An 18,355-nucleotide genomic window follows, 5' to 3' on the forward strand; every position below is an offset into this window, starting at 1 on the left:
ACAGACTCTCAATATAATTCCAATGAGGCATGTAACATTACATAACATCATGTATTTTTTTAATTGGACATGAAAAGTACTTCCTAGGAGCAATATGGTAGGGTAGGGTAGCACTCTGATTTTTGGATGACTAATCAGAAATGTAATAAATGTAATGTTGATAATCAGAAGTGAATTTAGAACACAAGTTAAGTGCTCATTCAGGAGCAAAAAAGAATATGAATTTACATTTTGCAAACATGCAATTTTTGGTGCTAACTCACACTCACATGTGTTCTCCCCTATTTCTCCTGGAATTAACAGACATTTTTTGAAGTTAGCAGTTGCATGGGCATAATTTTTCAAGTTCAACAAACCGAAAAAAAGAGAAAAGAAGGAACTCTAGAGATCCAGTCACTCATAACTGAGTGCAAATAATTTGATAAAAAGTTGAGATTAAATTTACGCAGTTTCTTAACTTTTCAACTTTCTGCATATTCAAGCAGGAAAGTCACTTTGGGCACAATTATTTTGCTTATTTCTGAACTCGGAGGGCAGTGAAGGTCCACTCTGAATTATTCTTTGATGCCAAAATCTTTCAGTCCTCACTCATACAATACTTCAAATGGGTTTACTTGCGTAAGAGATTTAGGATTTGCCCGTAAGTCTTTGCTGCCTGATCTAAAGCCCTTTAAAGTAAATGAGAGTCTTTCCATTGAGCTTGATGGGCTTTGGCTCAGGACCTAACAGAACAGAAGACTACTAAAAGCTCACTGGAGGAGCTTTCACTTGCTTTCAGATTTGTTTACTGGTTTTGCACTCGCTGTAGTTCATCCTCTTTCTCCCCTCCTCTACTCCACTTAAATTTACGTCAAGCACAGGTATATTTTTGTGATAGGTGAGGGAACGTGTCTGTCAATTTATGAATCCCTTGTTGTTTTATTAATAGCATTTATGATTGTCACTTTCTGTGTGGGTTAAAACCTCCATTTGGTAGCAGGAACAGACTCTGTCTGGGAAGCTGAAACAGGGCCATCCAGGGGCCATCAACACTTGAATAGTTCTACCCCGCTAGAACAATGGGATTGTTACTGGCAGAGCCATTGGCTTTTAATAGCCCACTGCCCAACCGCCAACAGGGGGCTGATGCATGGGGCACCCCCAATGGAAGAAGAGAAACGTAAAAAGTGTCAGTAATTGGTTTTAAATATGAAAGACTTTCTAAGCAAGGGAGACAGTCCACCCCCAGAAATAGAAGACATTCCTGGAGGAGCAGGGGGAAGAGAATCCCTGCCCTTCTCCAAGGACACTGACCAAACCCAAGGGCTCTCAGGAGAGGTGAGGACTCTGAGAAGGGATTGCATGCAAGTGTTTGTTATTGCCTAGAACTGTAATGCTCTGTTGCTGTCTAAGAGAAAAGTGGGTGTGTGTTTAAGAAGTTCCTGTGCTAAGGCCATGTACTTTGCTTTAACCACCACGGGGTCCCCAAGGGGTTAAACCATAAACCAGAAGGACCACAGCTAAGTAGGACGCTGTGGGAGGATTCCTGAGTGACTGGAGAGGCTTGGGAAATCTCAGCATTGGTTTGGAGCTTAGGGCAGTGGGAGTGTGGAGTCCCATGTCCCAAAGAAGGGTTTCAGGCAGGGAGTCTGCACCTGGGAGTATGTCCAAGAGGCTCAGAGATTGAGACAGTATCTGGATTTTGCCCAGATCCTGCTGGCTTGGAAGCAGATGGGTTGCAAAGGTTGGATCCAGTTAGTACAGTCTGGTAACCATCCACTAGGGGAACTCAGCCAAGACTGTAACAAATTGGTGGCAAGAAGTGAGCACAGCATAGCATTGAGCAAAGCTGCTTAAAAGGGGGCTTTCACAAGGAACTAAACCACTGCTTTTAGACTGAAAACAGAGAGTGGATCTTTTAGGTTGTTCAGGAAGGACAAGCTGAACAAATGAGTTCAGGGCAGCTCAAGAGAGATGAGCTAATAAAAATGTGCAAGGGAGGAAGATGGATTTAAAGAGCTTAAAAAATCAAAGCTAGTGAATCAGTGGTGTAAGTAGATGGTACCGACCCCCTGACCCCCCACTCACAAAAAATGTTCCATGACTAGAGCCCTGTGTGGATACAAATTTATACCGGTGGATGCAGATATCCACGGATAGAAATTGGTATCCGCTGAACTGCAGGGCTCTCCTGGGAACCGCAGCAGTGAAAGGAGCAGAACGTGGAGCTGCTGCTCCCAGGAACCAGTGCCCTGCGCCGGCAGCTCCTCCAGCATGGATGTACCACCCCCAGCCCTGTCCTTTGTTGGTGCAGTACAGACCCCAGACAGAAGATGCAGCTGCATGGAAGGGCTGGGGGTGGGGCTGCAGGAAGTACAGCTGCACCGGAGGAGCTGCTGGCATGGGGTGCTGGCTCCTGGAAGCGGAGGCCCCATGTTCTGCTCCTTTCCTTGCTGTGGTTCCCAGGAGAGCCCTGCGGTTCAGCGCATACTGATTTGTATCCAAGGATATCCACAGGCATAAATTTGTATCCGTGCAAAACTCTAAAATTCATTCTCAACAATGTGTCTTTCTGGTATGGTGTACCAGCAGTGAATGTGTTAATGGTACGGTGTACCTGACCGTACTGGCTTACTTGCACCACTGTAGTGAATTGATGTTGCTGCATGAAGTCAAAGAGAAGTGAATGGGGTACCAGCCCTGGACTAGTACCCAATGGAGTGGTCAATTCCCTGGCACAGACCAGAGGCCAGAATGGTCTATCTGGACCAGGAGGGAAAGAGGGACTGTAGGATGGCAGTCCCTAAAATAGGGGTGTCTAGATAAGCTGTTCTAAACTTTAGGTAAAATAGATATTCGATTAGACAGTTCGTTGGGTTAAACCCATTTTTGCTCTTGTTTTGCTTCCTTCTATTGAGGTTAAACCATATTTTATTTTGGAAAGGTTGGTTTATGTCATTGTATTGACACCCTGGTGACAACTCCTGAAGGGAAGAGTAGCAAGGCTTTGGCCTGCTTGAGGAATCACAGTTGGTACACATGGTGCTGTACTCCTGGGACCCAGTCTGAGGGAAGGAGACTCATGGGATTCCACCCTGAGAGAGATGAAGGTGCAGGGCCTGTCACCTGAGGGGATGCTCTTAGAGAGACTAGAGTGGGGTCAAACATGTAGATAGCCCTGAACATTGACTATTATTATTATTTATTATTGATGTGTAATAAAGGCCCCAGTCACGATTTAGTGCTCTATGTACTGCACTCAAGAAGCTTACAAGCTAAATAAGAGTTTGCAGACTAATTACAGTAGCAGCTGATAGATGGACAGTGAGGGAAAAAGACACAGTCATGAGTACCTATGTGTTCTACATCTGTATTTCATATAGTTCTGAAATGAGGAGGCAACCTTTGGTAACTCTGAATCTCTGTACATCTGTTCTTATGAAAGAAACTGAGATTTTTCATTGTGGTCGTTGAACGATACCTTATTTTTGTCAGTTTTTTCCAAGTGTCATTGTAATGAAAAGTAAATGTATGCTTTGCTATCCACACCGCTTGGGAATGACACAATCTGAACATACTTTTCTCTGCTCAGGTTTGTTTACTTACATGAACACTCTTCTCTGTCTTAACAATTAAACTCAGAAATCCAATGACCTTAATAGCTTTGGGGAGAGAAGGAAAGAGAATGTGTTTCAGTATATTATTTTTCTTGTTTTGGGTTGTGTCTTGTTTAAGATCTTTTTGAAATCTTTGTTGTTCTGGAATGATATCAAGATTGCTGTAGCTCTGAGTCATCCCTTGAATTTGATATCCTGAAGCATATTGGGCAACTAGGAAATAGAGCTTGATTCTTGTACAGTTACATTGTAACAATTGGTTTTTAGACCTAAGCTTGTACCAGCATAGCAATCAAGACTTTCTTTTGACTTTTCATGCTTTTAAAAAAAAGTATCTTCAGGTATTTCTGATTTGCACAGAGAAGTTGAATATGTGTTACCTTTTCCCATGTTTTAATTTGCATGCTCAGAAAAGAGGAAGAGAATCTGTTTTACTTGTTCTTAATCGCTGTTGGCACTTGATCTTTGGTTAACTGAAAATGTATAAATGAATAAACTGGAAAAGAGGAATCTCTTCCCTGTTTTGTTTTGTTTTTTTTAAGGAAGAAGGAAAACATAAAGAGAAGCACACAGTACCATCATGGAAACGTGGAAAGACTCCAAAGGAAATCTGTTGAGGGAAGTTCTCTGGCCTGTGTTATACAGGAGGGCAGACTAGATGATCACAGTGGTCCCTTCTGGCCTTGAAATCTATGAATTCCACATTTATAGGTTATGTTGGATCCAATATAAAACTACGACACATGCTTTGTATTAGCAGGACAGCAGGAAACCAGAAGTTCTTCATTGTTAAAGTTTGCATGAGGAAAGGCTGGCTCCAGGGTTTTTGCCACCCCAAGCAGCAAAAAAAAAAAAGAAGAAGCTGCGATCGGTGGCTGCTCTGCCGCGCCATTTTCTTCTTTGGTGGCAATTCAGCCGCCAGTCCTTCCCTCTGAGAGGGACCGAGGGACTCGCCGCCAAAGAGCCCGACGTGCCGCCCCTTTCCTTGGGCCGCCCCAAGCACCTGCTTGCTGGGCTGGTGCCTGGAGCTGGACTTGGCATGAGGCCATATAGCTTTTAAGCCACAAACAAATTTCAGCTTGTGTAAATGATTTGTGCCAGCTGAGGATCTGGCCTCCTAGTAATATCAGAATGCTGATGTTTAAGACAGGCTGAAAAATACCTACAATGATAGTGTCAGAAAAAAAACTCTTGTCATTTTTTATTTTGTCCCAGGTTGCTGAGGATTTTGTGTCTCTCTTTTTTTTTTTTTGGGAGGGGGGTGTGGTACTAAAAATCAGAGGAAGACTATATTATACCACCAAGAAGTTCCTGCACAGATATCTCCAAATGAATGCCAGAAATTTCTCTTGAAAAACCAAACCTTCCCTGTTTTCCTCTAGTAGGCTGAGCAACATCAGGAGAACATGAATCTCTTCTGCAAGAAAAGAAAACCATTTTCCCTGCCAGATTTTAATAAATATCTGCTGTTCAGCATATGAGAGAAAAAATAAATAGTGTAATTATATGACACTCATCTCCATCCACAATTTGCTTCAATCTATTTTCCATCTGCACCTGATTTGGGATGAGTTCCAGACATAGAGCTGGGTAATTTTTTTTTCAAATAGTTTGCTGAAAAATGTATTTTTGGTTTAATTAAATTTTTCACAAATCCATGTTGAATTTGGCTAATAGTTATGTCCAAATAGAAAAAGTCTAACTGGTTAATTTTGACATTTTTTTAAATGAAATGTTTTGTCTTTCTATTTCAAAATGACATTTTGTTTTGAAATTAGGTAGATTTGCTTAAAAAAAAATTAAAGGTAAAAATACCACCAAAATGTAACAAAATGAAACAAAAAATGGGGTGGGGGGAAGGGGGGTGGTTTTGGTGAAATACTATTCAGTGATACTTACAATCCTCCTTTCTAGCCAACAGAGATCAGAATTCTAGTGAGATTCTGAATTCCTGAGATTTGGCTTCTTTCAACCATTCCTTATGGTTTAAGTTTTTGATTAAATATCTGCCTCTTAGATATTCTCTTGCCAACATGGGCTTTTTTAAAAATGGTTTTTCAGGAAATTCTCCCTCCCAACAGTAACTGTTTTCCGTTTCCAGACTGAGAAGCATGATGGAGGTGCCAAGAGGAGTTTTCTGGAAAACCAGTTTCAGTGCTCCAGCACCAGGGCTGTTAGATAAAAGAAAGCAGGCACCTTCGCTATCTAGGAAGATGATCTCTTGATAAATATGAGAGCCTGAGGGACCAAGAAGTTCAGCACAGCTCTGGATCCAGTTGAATCCATAATTAGCACCCTGTGCAGATACAAAATTGTATCCTCATCCGATCCGTGATCTGCAGACCATGTTTGCGGATATCTGCGTTTGCAGATATAAAGCGGATATCAGCAGATTTGCAGGGTTTGATCCATAATTCACTCTCTAAGGGGTAAAGACTAGAAAATGTGAAACTTTAGAAATGCCTGTTCTGGGATTTTAATCAACTGCTTCAGAATGACTGGAAGAGACCCAGACTCCTGGATCTCTTGAATACAAAACAACATGAAGATGAAGTCAAGAACATGCTTGAGATATCTGTGACTAGATCTGAAACTGTAGAATTGATCCATGCTGTTATGGAGCCAGCTGAAGCTCTGAGTATTATTGCAGGGCTGTGAGGACATCATCAGCAAAGGACTTGTCTGACCCTTTCATTGTCCAACCAGAATCAGATGTCAAGCATGTTCATAATCCAAAGAGGAGGAGGAAATAGGCATCCTTCTGACATCCCAGCAACAGGCAACAATTTGTTCTTTCTAAAACACTTACATACCAGGATAAGTGCTGGTAAAAGTGTTCTGAAGCTTATTTTCTTGATCCTGGAGAGCAATGAGTCCAAAAACCCTTCCTTGAGATAGTCACAGATCCTTTCAAAGGCATCAATTCATGTGCAGCAAGAAGGAAAGTGGCTTCTGCATTTTATACAGAGAGTTGTTGCATGTTGTAACAAAACATAGTGTGTTAGAAGCTTTGCATTTTCTATCCTTCCCAGTTCATGAGTGCAATATTTGTGATAAGGGCTGTGGAAACTCAATGTTTGGTCAAACTGTGCATATGTCTTTAGCATTCCTATCACATTGCCTCACATTTCCAGTCAAGGTATCCCTGGGTATTGCTTTTACAAAATTAATTCATTCACAGAGATAGTGGTATCTGGTTTTTCATAGGATCAGTAACCGCCAAACAATAGAAGGGGGCTGTTTGTAGAATGCTGTTACTCAAGTACTGTAGAGTATCAGAGGGTAGCCGTGTTAGTCTGGATCTGTAAAAAGCAATACTTCTGTTAGTCTATAAGGTGCCACAGGACTACAATACTTCTGTTAGCCTATAAGGTGCCACACAGGACACAAAACTCAAGTACTGTAGTAACCTTTTCCCTTTGGATTTCCTACTTCAAATCCTAAATTAGATAAGTGGAAATTTGTCTGTCTCCTGGTTAATCTTTAGTGGACATGAACAGCTGGATTAGCAGTGTCTCCTCAGACACTCAGAAGCGAGACGGGGTTGTAATAGGGATACTGAGAATGAGAGAAATACATGTGGGGAGTCCAAGGTTAGATCAGAAGAGAGTGGGGGTGCTGCACATCATGTTGTCAGAGCTGAGTGCTGAAAGCTTAAACCATGCTAGAGATTAGCCAGAGCTAATTGTCCATGATTTTCATGAGCACCAACTTATGTGGGTATACACCATACACCTCCACAGAAACAGGATCCAGCCCGGACTTGCAGAGTGGTGATGACAATGTGTGGCCTTGCGTTTTGAGGATTATTGTGTTAGCGCTGCATTTTTTTTCCAGTTTCTGAGCATTCAACTCAGAAGGCCCCTACTTCCAAAATGATATATTTTACCTGTAATAAAAACTTCCCCTCCTCCCAGAGCATCGCTTATTATAAACTTTCAAAAATGAATACAGTGGAGTCACATCTTAGGCAGGGGTTAGGTTCTAAGGTCAGCGTGTAAGAGGAAAATCGCATATAGTGAAAATTGCCATAAAGTACAGTATACATAGTATACACTGTATACACTAGAACCAGGGGGCCTCAATCTACGGCACCTGTGCCAAATATGGCACGCGAGCCAATTTTTTTTAATGGCAGGCTGCAGGTCCCGGCTGCCGCTGAGCCCGCTGTCGGCCTGGAGTTCCATTCACTCTGCTGGCAGTGGGCTGAGTGGTGCCAGCAGTGGGCTGAGTGGTGCCAGCGGCCTGGACCCTGGCTGGCAGGAGCCAGAGGATGGAACCCCAGACCGGCAGCCGGCTCAGCGGTGGCCGGGACCCGCAGCCTGCCATTAAAAAAAAAAAAAATCGGCTTGCACATGTGCCGTAGGTTGAGGATCCCTGTTCTAGTGTATACCGTGTATACTGTACTTTATGGTAATTTTCACTATATGCGATTTTCCTCTTACGTGCTGACCTTAGAACCTAACCCCAATGTAAGATATGACTCCACTGTAGTGTAAAAAAAAATTTGGGGCACCGCTTTTTGGTGCCCCCAAATCTTGGTGCCCTAGGAGGCTGCCTAGTTCGCCTAGTGGTTACACCAGCCCTGATGCCATAGGTTTTGTTATAAGTGCATTGATGCACTCTAGTACTTTTTAGATCTAGTAATTTGTAATCAGCAAAATATTGCTCATTTTTCATTGAGTTAAGGTCCACCGATCAGAACTTTATGGAGGTGGAGCATGCCCCTGCTGCCAGTGACTGGCTGGTCTGGTTCTGCCACCAAGCTGTAAGCTGGCTGACGTACCCATTGTATGGATCTATGGACCTTATTATTTTGAAGAAAGGAAATTTATAGCTAAACACAGATACATTATCCTATTACTTTCTCATAATGTGATTACTTTTGCTTCGTGGGTGAAGGCTGCATGGCGAGCCTTTTGCTGCCACGCATGCTTAGGACTCTTAACTGGAAAAAGTAACAGAAAGTAATTCATGTTACCTTTCTGCCTGAAAAGTCACAATTGCTCTAATGAACTACTTAGAACAATCTGAGTCCATTCACCTGGTTATAGAATCCATTACTTTATCCACTTTGCATTTTTTTCAAGATTCTTTCTTTCCAGGATGGCTGCCATGTAACCTCTTTTTCATTTAAATCAGAACATGAAATTATTTTCTCTCTGATGTGGCCTTTGTTCTTCTCTCTTTGGTATGTGTCTTTGCAATATAGACCTTCTCCAACTCAGCTCAGTGTGTTCTGGCACTCCATATCTCTTACCTCCCAAAGCAGTGTTCTGACAAGAGTTTGTACTACATGTAGTATTTTTAGCTGGCATTGGGATTGATGGGCTGTTATGGTTTATATGGGTTTGCAACACATGGGATTATTTTAAGGTTTTGTGTTCCAACAAAGATGAAAAACATCATCATAGTGACTGTGTTTTGTATGTTTTCCAGACAAACTCAGAAATCCATCATTGGTAGGCGTGGGGAGGGAGGCATAAAACTCAGCCAAGTTTCCCCCAAAAGTCTCACCAATCTCAGTTAACCTTTCAGGAGCATGGGCCGAACCTCAGGTTCCGTTACAAAAGGTTTGCGCAAATGTAATCCTGGCTTTAAATTGTATCCAAAGCCTGACATTGGGAAGTCTGTAGCCATTAATTAGGCATATTTACTTTTTATGTCTCTGTTGAATTCATGGTCCCACTGGAGGCCTTATGTCTAATTTGACCAGTAATATACGTTGCAAATTTAGACATGTTTAAATTCAGCAGATGCAAATAATTTGCATTTATTATTCAATAACTCTATAGTTCAGCAAATAATATTCTGTGAATAATATTGCTTGCAAAGTTTGCCATTTTTATGAACTAATTAATTGTAAGTACTTTTACTTGTGATTCAGATCCTCCTCTCCACACCTTTTTTGTATAACGTAGAAACTTACTCCAATCATTGTGACTTCAAGTTCAAGCAGCCACTAAATTGGGATTGTTATTGCCCTTATTGATACAATGCAGAAATTGTAATACCTCACTCATTTCCACCAAGAGGTTGTGATGCCATAAATACAAGACTGGGTTTGTGGCAAGATCAAGCAGAAGATATTGGGCAATGGTTCTCTGCCAAGCACCAATAACCAAAATGGTACCAAAAGGACTGTCGAGAGAGACTGGCCACATACTGGAAACTACTTTATGTATAAATATTTATATATTGTATTTTACATTGTAAAGTTTGCTGTAGTGTGAAATTACCTCTTTAAAGGTCCTCAGTCTCCAGACTTCCTTTGGTCCTCATAAAGACCAGATTATGGTCTATTTGACCACACCATGGTAATGTGCACTGCACAGGTGCCTAGCTAGCTACTAAATCATTCTCTCACAATGCTTTTGCCAGCTGTTGAAAGCTTTTTCCCTCAGGAGCCCACCCATATTTAAAGGGGATTTAGTCTAGGTAAAACATTTTAAAAATTTCCTTTTATGCCAACATATTGGTGACATTCAGTGGCATGAGGGATGGGGACTGGAAGCTATAAATGTACTGTGTGCTCATTAAATGAGAGAGTACCAACTGAATAGAGTACCAGTCAGAGGATGTGGGAGGAGGGGAAGATTTATAATTTTCCTCTCACCCTACCTGATTTCCAAGACATGCACTGAAAGCATTGTGGGCTCTGAGCTCCTCTTCTATCGACATACAGTGCACTCTATGTTTACAGGGCAGTAAAGAGATTCATTTAGCGTATGGCTGAGCTGGATTGTCATTGTTGGCTCTGTTGACCTTTATTGTAAGTTGCCTTGGGATATTTGTATGCTTAGGCCAGCCTATAAATAGCTATAGTATGATGGGAGTGTTATTGCAGAAAAGCACTTTGCAAAAACAGATTGTCATTTCATTTCCAGGCAGGGAGGGAGAAAGGTATGTGTTAGGCTTGCGAAAAGAAAGGAATTCCCCTCAACACACTCCCACCCCCACAGCACTGACCGCTGAAGAAAGAACTTGTAAGATTTTTTCGGTTGTCACCAATCAAGCCATGCTGTCTTGATGTTTGCAGCCCTATAACTTTAAGAAGTCTAAGTCCTGGAGCATGGTATTATGAGAGCATGTGCTTCCACTTGAGGGATCAAAGTTAAGGGCTGACCTTGCTGCACTGGCAGGGGCTGGGGAGTGTATGGCGGAAGAGCACTCAGCCCTGGGGATCTGGGAGTGCCTTTGGCTGATGCTTTGAATAACATTTGTGGCCTTTGCAAGGAATGCTATCTCTCCTCAGAGAAATTCGGTCACATGGGCCCCAAAGAGATGGGAATGAAGTGAACGGGGAAAGAAACTGGAGTATATCCCTGGCAGAGCTCACCAAAAGAGGGACAACATGTGAACCTTTCCTGCTCCCAAGGGTTACCTCAGTTTTCTGCGTTAGGTTTTCTGTTGTTTATGTGGGAGTTTCTTTTTCAGATGGCAAGCTATCCGAGTAAAGCAAACAGGGTGTTTTCTTCCTTTTTGAAGACCTTCCTCCCCACTTTCAATAAAAGCAACTCAAATCTTCATTTGAGCTGCATATACAATGAGCCCAACAGCCCTGATGTAAAGAATAGGAACTCCATTTCAATGAGTGCAGGGCTAAATTTGGCCCAATGGATTTTGCCCTTTATGCTTGGGTAACTGATTAAACAGCATTAAACAGTACTTCTCAGTTATCAAACTTGCTTTATTTTTCTACTAAGGTGCTTTTGCATTCTTCTCACTCCCTTTCTGACTTTCCTTCACCCACTTACCTGCTCCCCTGGCTCATTACAGCATAATATAACCTACTAGCACTGTTTCCACCAAACTGAAATTTACAGCTGTGCTGCCTCTGCTGATTTTCTAGACCAAAAAAAGAGTGCTGTTTTGTTTTTGTTTTTTCTTCTCATCTTGCAGGAAAGCAATCTCCAGGTCAGGCCTCCAGCATCTGGCTCCTGTGCACTCCCTCAACATCGCAATCTCCAATGGGCCAGGGAAGGAGCCAAGAACAACACTAGAATGGAGTGTAGGTGTTTATTTTTAATCATGGCAATTTATCTAAATAACATCTCCTGCCCATGTTCCCTGTAACCTTCATTTTTTACATGGATAGGTAAAGGTGCATGTAACAGGGTTGGATGTTAGCTCTGATCACTATGAGCTTGATCCTGTACGGTGCAGAGAACTCCGGCATCTATCCAGCAAAGCACTTAAGCACATGAAAAGTCCCAGCAGAGTCAATGGGACTGGATATGTTTAAAGTTTAGCACCAGTACAGCAAAATTACATGCTTGAATGCTCAACATCTTGCAGGATCAAGCCCTAAAATGACAACTGTAGGTGTATTAGAGAGATTTTATTTCCTTTTGGAGTTGTTTTGTGATTTAGGTCAAGACAATCTTTAAATAAAGACTGGATGTCTTTCTAAGTGATATGCTTTGCTTCAGCTACTGTTGTTTGGCTCGAAGCAGGAATCACTAGCTGAATTTTTTTTTATAGCCTGTGTAATATGGGAGGTCAGACTAGATGATTGCAATGGTCCCATCTAACCTTAAAGTCTATGAATGTATAACAGAGTGCAGAGAAGAGTGTTAAACAAGTTCAGTCTTCTCAGTTTCAGAGATCCTGTGTGGATCCCAAAGGGATTGGCCTTACAAAACCTAAATCCTGCTCCAGAGGAAACTCGGTCCCTGATTTAGTAAGATATTTAAACACGTCTGTCTTTAAACATGAGAGTTTCCCATTGAAGTCAGTGGCACTGCTCTTGTGCTTCAAGTTAGGCAAAAACTCAGTTAAGTACCTTGCTAAATCATAGCCTAATACAACTACTTGCACTTTTAAAAAATGGCACTCGACAATGTATATCCTCCCAAGTGGTTTCTTATATAACCTATATAGAAGTGCACTGGCCATCTGTCATGGGGAACTCATACAGCCCAAGGAATATGATATGTACAGTAAATTCTTTGACAGAGTATTTGGATTAATTTGTATTAGGGTTGGAAAGGACATGTTGATATTTAATCTAGTTTTCTATAACACTGCAAGATAATATTAATAGATTCCTACAGCATTCCTGTTGGTTCTCTCTTGATTTTCCTTTAGAACTTCTAGTGTAGGTGATTCATTAACCTCCTGTGGCAGGTTATTCCAGTATCTGACTGACATCATGCCCAAAAAGTGAAGCCTAAATTTGTAGCATAAACGTTTCCTTCCTTAATGTCTCCACAATGATGGCTGAAAATAATTCCCTTCTCACACCCTTCATTTTTTGTTATCTCCTTGCTAGTTATTTGTCAGTTTCATATATGGAAGGCAGGGTGGCCTGGTGGATAGAGCACTTGACTGGGTCTCAAGAAACTCAAGTTCTGTTCTTAGCTTTGCCAGTGGCCTATTGGGTGACTTTAGGCAATTTGCTTCAGTGTGCCTCAATTTCCCCATTCATACATAATAATGCTGACCTTTGAGATCTGCCGATGACCAGTGCTATATAAGAGCGAGGTATTGCTCCTGAGATTTTCTTTTCTTCCCCACAGACGTATAAATTCATAGCTTAATCTCACTTTCGTTAGTCACATTTTCTAAACTTTTAATAACTTGCTACCCTTTGGCTTCTCTCTAACTTAGTGATGTATTTTTGCAGCACTGCTGTCACCTGTATACTCCCTGAGGAGTTGCTTTTATAGCCATAGGGCAATATGGAGTAAGCCCTTCCCTAAAGATGTGTGGTGCGTATTCTTCCAGTAGGGCAGCGTTTCTCAAACGGGGGTCCGTGGCCCCTTGGGGGTACTCCAGGGGGTCTGATGGCCCCATGTATCAACTCCTCCCACTCTCTCCCTCCTTCAACTCGTCCCCCTCCCTCCCAGTGCCTCCTGCATGCTGGGGAACAGCTGTTCCGCAGCATGCAGAAGATGTTGGGAGGGAGGGGGAGGAGCGGGGATGGGGCGCGCTCAGGGGAAGGAGTGGAATCATGTCGGGGCCACTGGCCCCACTGATCAACTCCTTATCCTCTCTCCCAGTGCCTCCTGCACACCATGGAACAGCTGTTTCCCAGCATGCAGAAGGTGCTGGGAGGGAGGGGGAGGAGCAGGAACGGGTCATGTTCATTGGAGGAGGCGGAAAGAGTTGGGGAAGAGGAGGGGCAGGGGTGGAGTGGGGGCAGGAAAGGGGGGGTGTGTGGTGGGGCCTTGGGTGACGGGGTAGAGTGGGGGCGGGGCATGGGGCTGAGCGTGGGCTTGAGGGTCTGCAAAAAATTGAAATCAAAGTGGGGGTCCTTGGGTTACTAAAGTTTGAGAACCACTGCTCTAGGTTGTATGTGACCCCTGCTTCCGATCAGCCCATGATACCAGCCTCCATTGTCCACTTATTAGATTTTCAAACGAGCACCTCTGTGCATTCTCCCCTGCTGCCCCACACGCTTGGGAGAAGTTCTCTGTAAACATCCATAAAATGAATTCAGTATGCTCCTTCAACACCTTCCTTAAAGCTTCCATTTTCTATGATGCCTGCAAAAAATTGACAACAGTTAGGCTGCTGATGTGCTGATATGACTGGCTATCATGTTGGCCAACATTGTTTCTTTGTACTCCCCTGTCTGTTTATCCATCTGTTGTCTCTTGTCTATACTTAGATTATAAGTTCTTTGGGGGCAGTGACTGTATTTTTGTTCTATTTTGGGTCCTACTCCATGACTGGGGCTGCTAGGCACTGTGGTAATACAATAAATAATGATAATATTCAGTGTATGGATCTATGATATATGTTCTTTGAAGGAACACTCGTTTGGCCTTTGATTGTATGATACACGTCCTTTAAAGGATCAGAGGGGTAGCTGTGTTAGTCTGGTTCTGTAGAAGCAGCAAAGAATCCTGTGGCACCTTATAGACTAACAGACGTTTTGCAGCATGAGCTTTCGTGATTCACCCACGAAAGCTCATGCTGCAAGACGTCTGTTAGTCTATAAGGTGCCACAGGATTCTTTGCTGCTTCTGTCCTTTAAAGGGGCAGTTGGAAGGACTTATGGATATATAGGGCCCACTTTTGTATCCTCTGAAGTAGCAAAATTCAGGATTGGACCCTGGTGTACATTATGTGAAAGGACAATTTATATAGACCTATGGAGTATGTTGAGTGTTCTTTAGAGGGAAACTATTAGAACCCTATAGCCATGGTATAGTCTTGTGGAAAGGTCCTGTAGAAGTTAATAGGAATGAAACATGTAGGATTCTATAGAAATAGATTTCTATTGAAATTATTCTAAAAACCAATGTAATATAATAGAGGATGGTATCATTTCATAGTCTTTTGTTTTTAACTGCCTGTACGGGATTGTTTGATAAGACTATAAAATTTCAGTGAGAGTTTTAGATGTTTAAGAAAGTATGGAAAGGTTATTCTTCCTATTCAGTTATATAGGACTTTTTCATAAGGGTGCCCATTGGATGTATTTACACCCATACATGTGAATCTGTATGCTTTCATCATACTCTGCCTCTTTTTGGTATGTGGTTCTAGCCAGAGCTATTGGCCCCTTACTTCAATCCATTGTTCTTTAAGGTATGTGTGTGTATTTGTATATGTGTATATATTGATATTATACATTTATATATACATAAAATGTAGTGTATCAACTCTAATCCCACTGGTATTGACTTGTCACAACAACATTAATCCAGATAAATGCTTTTCTTTTCCATGTCTATGGTCTCCCTTGTAAATCATCATTTCATATACTCTGTTAATTTGTACACTGAATGATGTCTCTTCCTATTAACATTTCTGCAAAACTAAGTCTTGTAGTTGGAAACTGAGTATGCAGATGGAAAGAGACATACATCATCAGAGGCTCATGAATAAGGGGAATCCTTGCATGTGGCTATGCCACTACCCCTTTTAAAAAGTGGAGCGTGGTTTAGCTAGCCACTTCTTTAGCTCTCACATCAGGAAATAGTAGTGAATCCAGTCTTCCCATATAGTTAAAAATCACTGAAATTGTGTATAGCCTGTATTTGAAGACATTTTTTAGGATGAGCAATTATTTTTTGCTGTTTCTCTTTCAGCATTTTAGACTTGATTCTGATCAACAAGGCAGAATTGGTTGCAAATCAGAAGGGGGTCACTATTTGGGTGAAAGTGATCATGAAAAGATAGATCTGATGATTCTAAGGAAAAGGAGTGAGAGCTGCAGAATAAGGACCAAGGACTTTAAAAAAAAAAAGCAGATGTTAATAAACTTCAGAGATCCGGTAGGTAGGGTCCTATGGGAAGAAAATCTGTGGGATAAAGGAGTTCCAGAGAGCTAGCATTTCTCAAGCAGACAATATAAAAGCCTCAACTGAGGAGGCTACTCTTCCCAATAGGAAGAATAGTAAGAGGCCAATGTGGCTCCATTAGGAGCTGTTTAATGACCTGAAAATCAAAAAGGTATCCTACAAAAAACGGACACGTAGATGAATTGCTAAGAAGGAGTACTAAAGAATAACAAAAGCATGAAGGGACAAAACCAGAAAGGCTAAGGCACAAAATGAGTCAAATCTAGCAAGGGACATAAAAGGCAGTAAGAGGAGGTTATGTAAATACTTTAGGAGCAAGAGAAAGACAAAGGAAAGTGAAGGTCCTCTACTTAGCAGGGAAGGAGAGCCAATGACTGATGACATCAAGAAGGCTGAAGTGTTTAATGCCTATTTTGCTTCAGTCAAAATAGGGAAAGTACAGGTTAAAAATATTTAGATGAGTTAGAGGTATTCAAGTCAGCAGGGCCTGGTGAAATTCATCCTAGGGTACTTAGGGAACTAGCTGAAGCAATCTTGGAACCATTAGCAATTATCTTCAAGAATTCGTGAAGGATGGGTGAGGTCCCAGAACACCAGAGAAGGGTAAAAATAGTACCTATTTTTAAAAAGGGGAACAAAGAGGACCCAGGGAATTATATACCAGTTAGACTAACTTTGATACCTGGAAAGATATTGGAATAAATTATTAAATAATCAATTTGTAAGCACAAAGAGGATAATATAGTTATCGGGAATAGCCGGCATGGAGTTGTCAAGAACAAATCATGCCAAACCAACCTAATTTCCTTCTTGGACAGTGTTACTGGCCTAGTGGCTGGGGGTGGGGGGAAGCAGTTGATGTGCTGTACCTTGATTGTAGTAAGGCTTTTGACACCATCCCACATGACATTCTCATAAGCAAACTAGCGAAATGTGGTCTAGATGAAATTACTATAAGGTGGGTGCATAACTGGTTGAAAGACCATACTCATAGTTATCAATGGTTTGCTGTCAAACTGGGAGAGTGTGTCTAGTGGGATCCCCCAGGGGTCAGTCCTGGGTCCAGTACTAGTCAATATTTTCATTAAAGATTTGGATAATAGAGTGGAGAGTGGGCTTATAACATTTGCGGATGACACCAAGTTGGGAGTGGCTGCAAGAACTTTGGAGGACAGGATTAGAATTCAAAATGACCTTGACAAATTGGACAATTGGTCGAAATCAACAAGATGAAATTCAGTCAAGACAAGTGTAAAATACTACAATTAGAAAGGAAAAATCAAATACAAAATAGGGAGTAACTGGCTAGATGGGAGTACTGCTGAAAGGGATCCCTGGTTATAGTGGATAACAAACTGAGTATAAGTCAACAATATGATACAGTTGTGAAAAAGGCTAATATCATTCTGGGATGTATTAACAGGAGTGTCACATGTAACACATAGGAGGTTATTGTCCTGCTGTACTTGGCACTGGTGAGGCCTCAGCTAGAGTACTGTGTCCAATTCTGGGCGCCACACTTTAGGAAAGATGTGAATAAATCAATGAGAGTCCAGAGGAGAACAACAAAAATGATAAAAGATTTAGAAAACTTGACCTATGTGGAAAGGTTGAAAAAATGAGGCGTGTTTAATCTTGAGAAAAGAAGACTGAGGGGGGAGCATGATAAGAGTCTTCAAATATGGTAAACACTGTTACACAGAGCACAGTGATCAATTGTTCTCCATTTCCTCTGAAGGAAGGGCAAGAAGTAATTGGCTTAATCTGCAACAAGGGAGATGTAGGTTAGATATTAGGAAAAGCGTTCTAAGTATAAGGGTATTTAAGTTCTGGAATAGGTTTCCAAAGGAGGTTGTGGAATCTCCATTATTGGAGGATTGAAGAACAGGTTGGAGAAATACCTGTCAGCGATGGTCAAGGTTTACTGGGTCCTGCCTCAGCATGAGGGCACTGGATTTGATGAGGTCTCTTCCAGCTTTGCATGTCTATGATTCTGTGACACGTAATGTTCTTCCCAGAGAATTCCAAAATGGGTTCTACCTTCCATTGTCTTCAGGGGCACTCAGACTACAGCTGCCCTTAACAAAAGTGCTCCCTTTCAAAATGGCTATTGCCTTTCATGCTCACAACAGGAATGAAGCCAAGGTGCCCTCAGCTAACATAATGGCCTCTGACAGCACAGGGAATCACCAGCTTAGTTGAGGGCAGCTTGGGCTCATTCCTCTCTTTAGAAAAATGTGATTATGAAGCTTCTGCCAGCATAAACTTTGTTATTAAGAATAATGGCAAAATTGGCTATTTTGAAAATGTGTTTAAAGAACTACCCATTGCACTAGATATACTCAGCTGGGGGAGTAGGAAGGTAAACTGACGTGTATGTGTACGGGGGATTGGAAAGGAGGATTAGAGGGGCACTGGCGTGCATGCAGACAGATGTGGGAGACAGAAAAGAGGGGGAAATTGGCCAGTATGCAGTGGGAGCTTTGTTCCAGAGTGGGGTGA

At 41.9% G+C, this 18,355-nt stretch overlaps 1 protein-coding gene across 1 annotated transcript in view; it reads left to right on the plus strand.

The window, feature by feature from the left end:
- Window positions 1–18,355, plus strand: part of DGKI (diacylglycerol kinase iota) — a 293,207-nt gene that overhangs the window by 92,830 nt on the left and 182,022 nt on the right. Inside the window, exon 2 of the mRNA XM_045001907.1 lies at window positions 11,499–11,607. Within this exon, the coding sequence (XP_044857842.1) occupies window positions 11,499–11,607 (109 nt within the window). The remainder of the gene's footprint in view (window positions 1–11,498; window positions 11,608–18,355) is intronic.

This window comes from Mauremys mutica, chromosome 1, assembly GCF_020497125.1.
Source record: "Mauremys mutica isolate MM-2020 ecotype Southern chromosome 1, ASM2049712v1, whole genome shotgun sequence".
Lineage (NCBI taxonomy): Eukaryota > Metazoa > Chordata > Testudines > Geoemydidae > Mauremys > Mauremys mutica.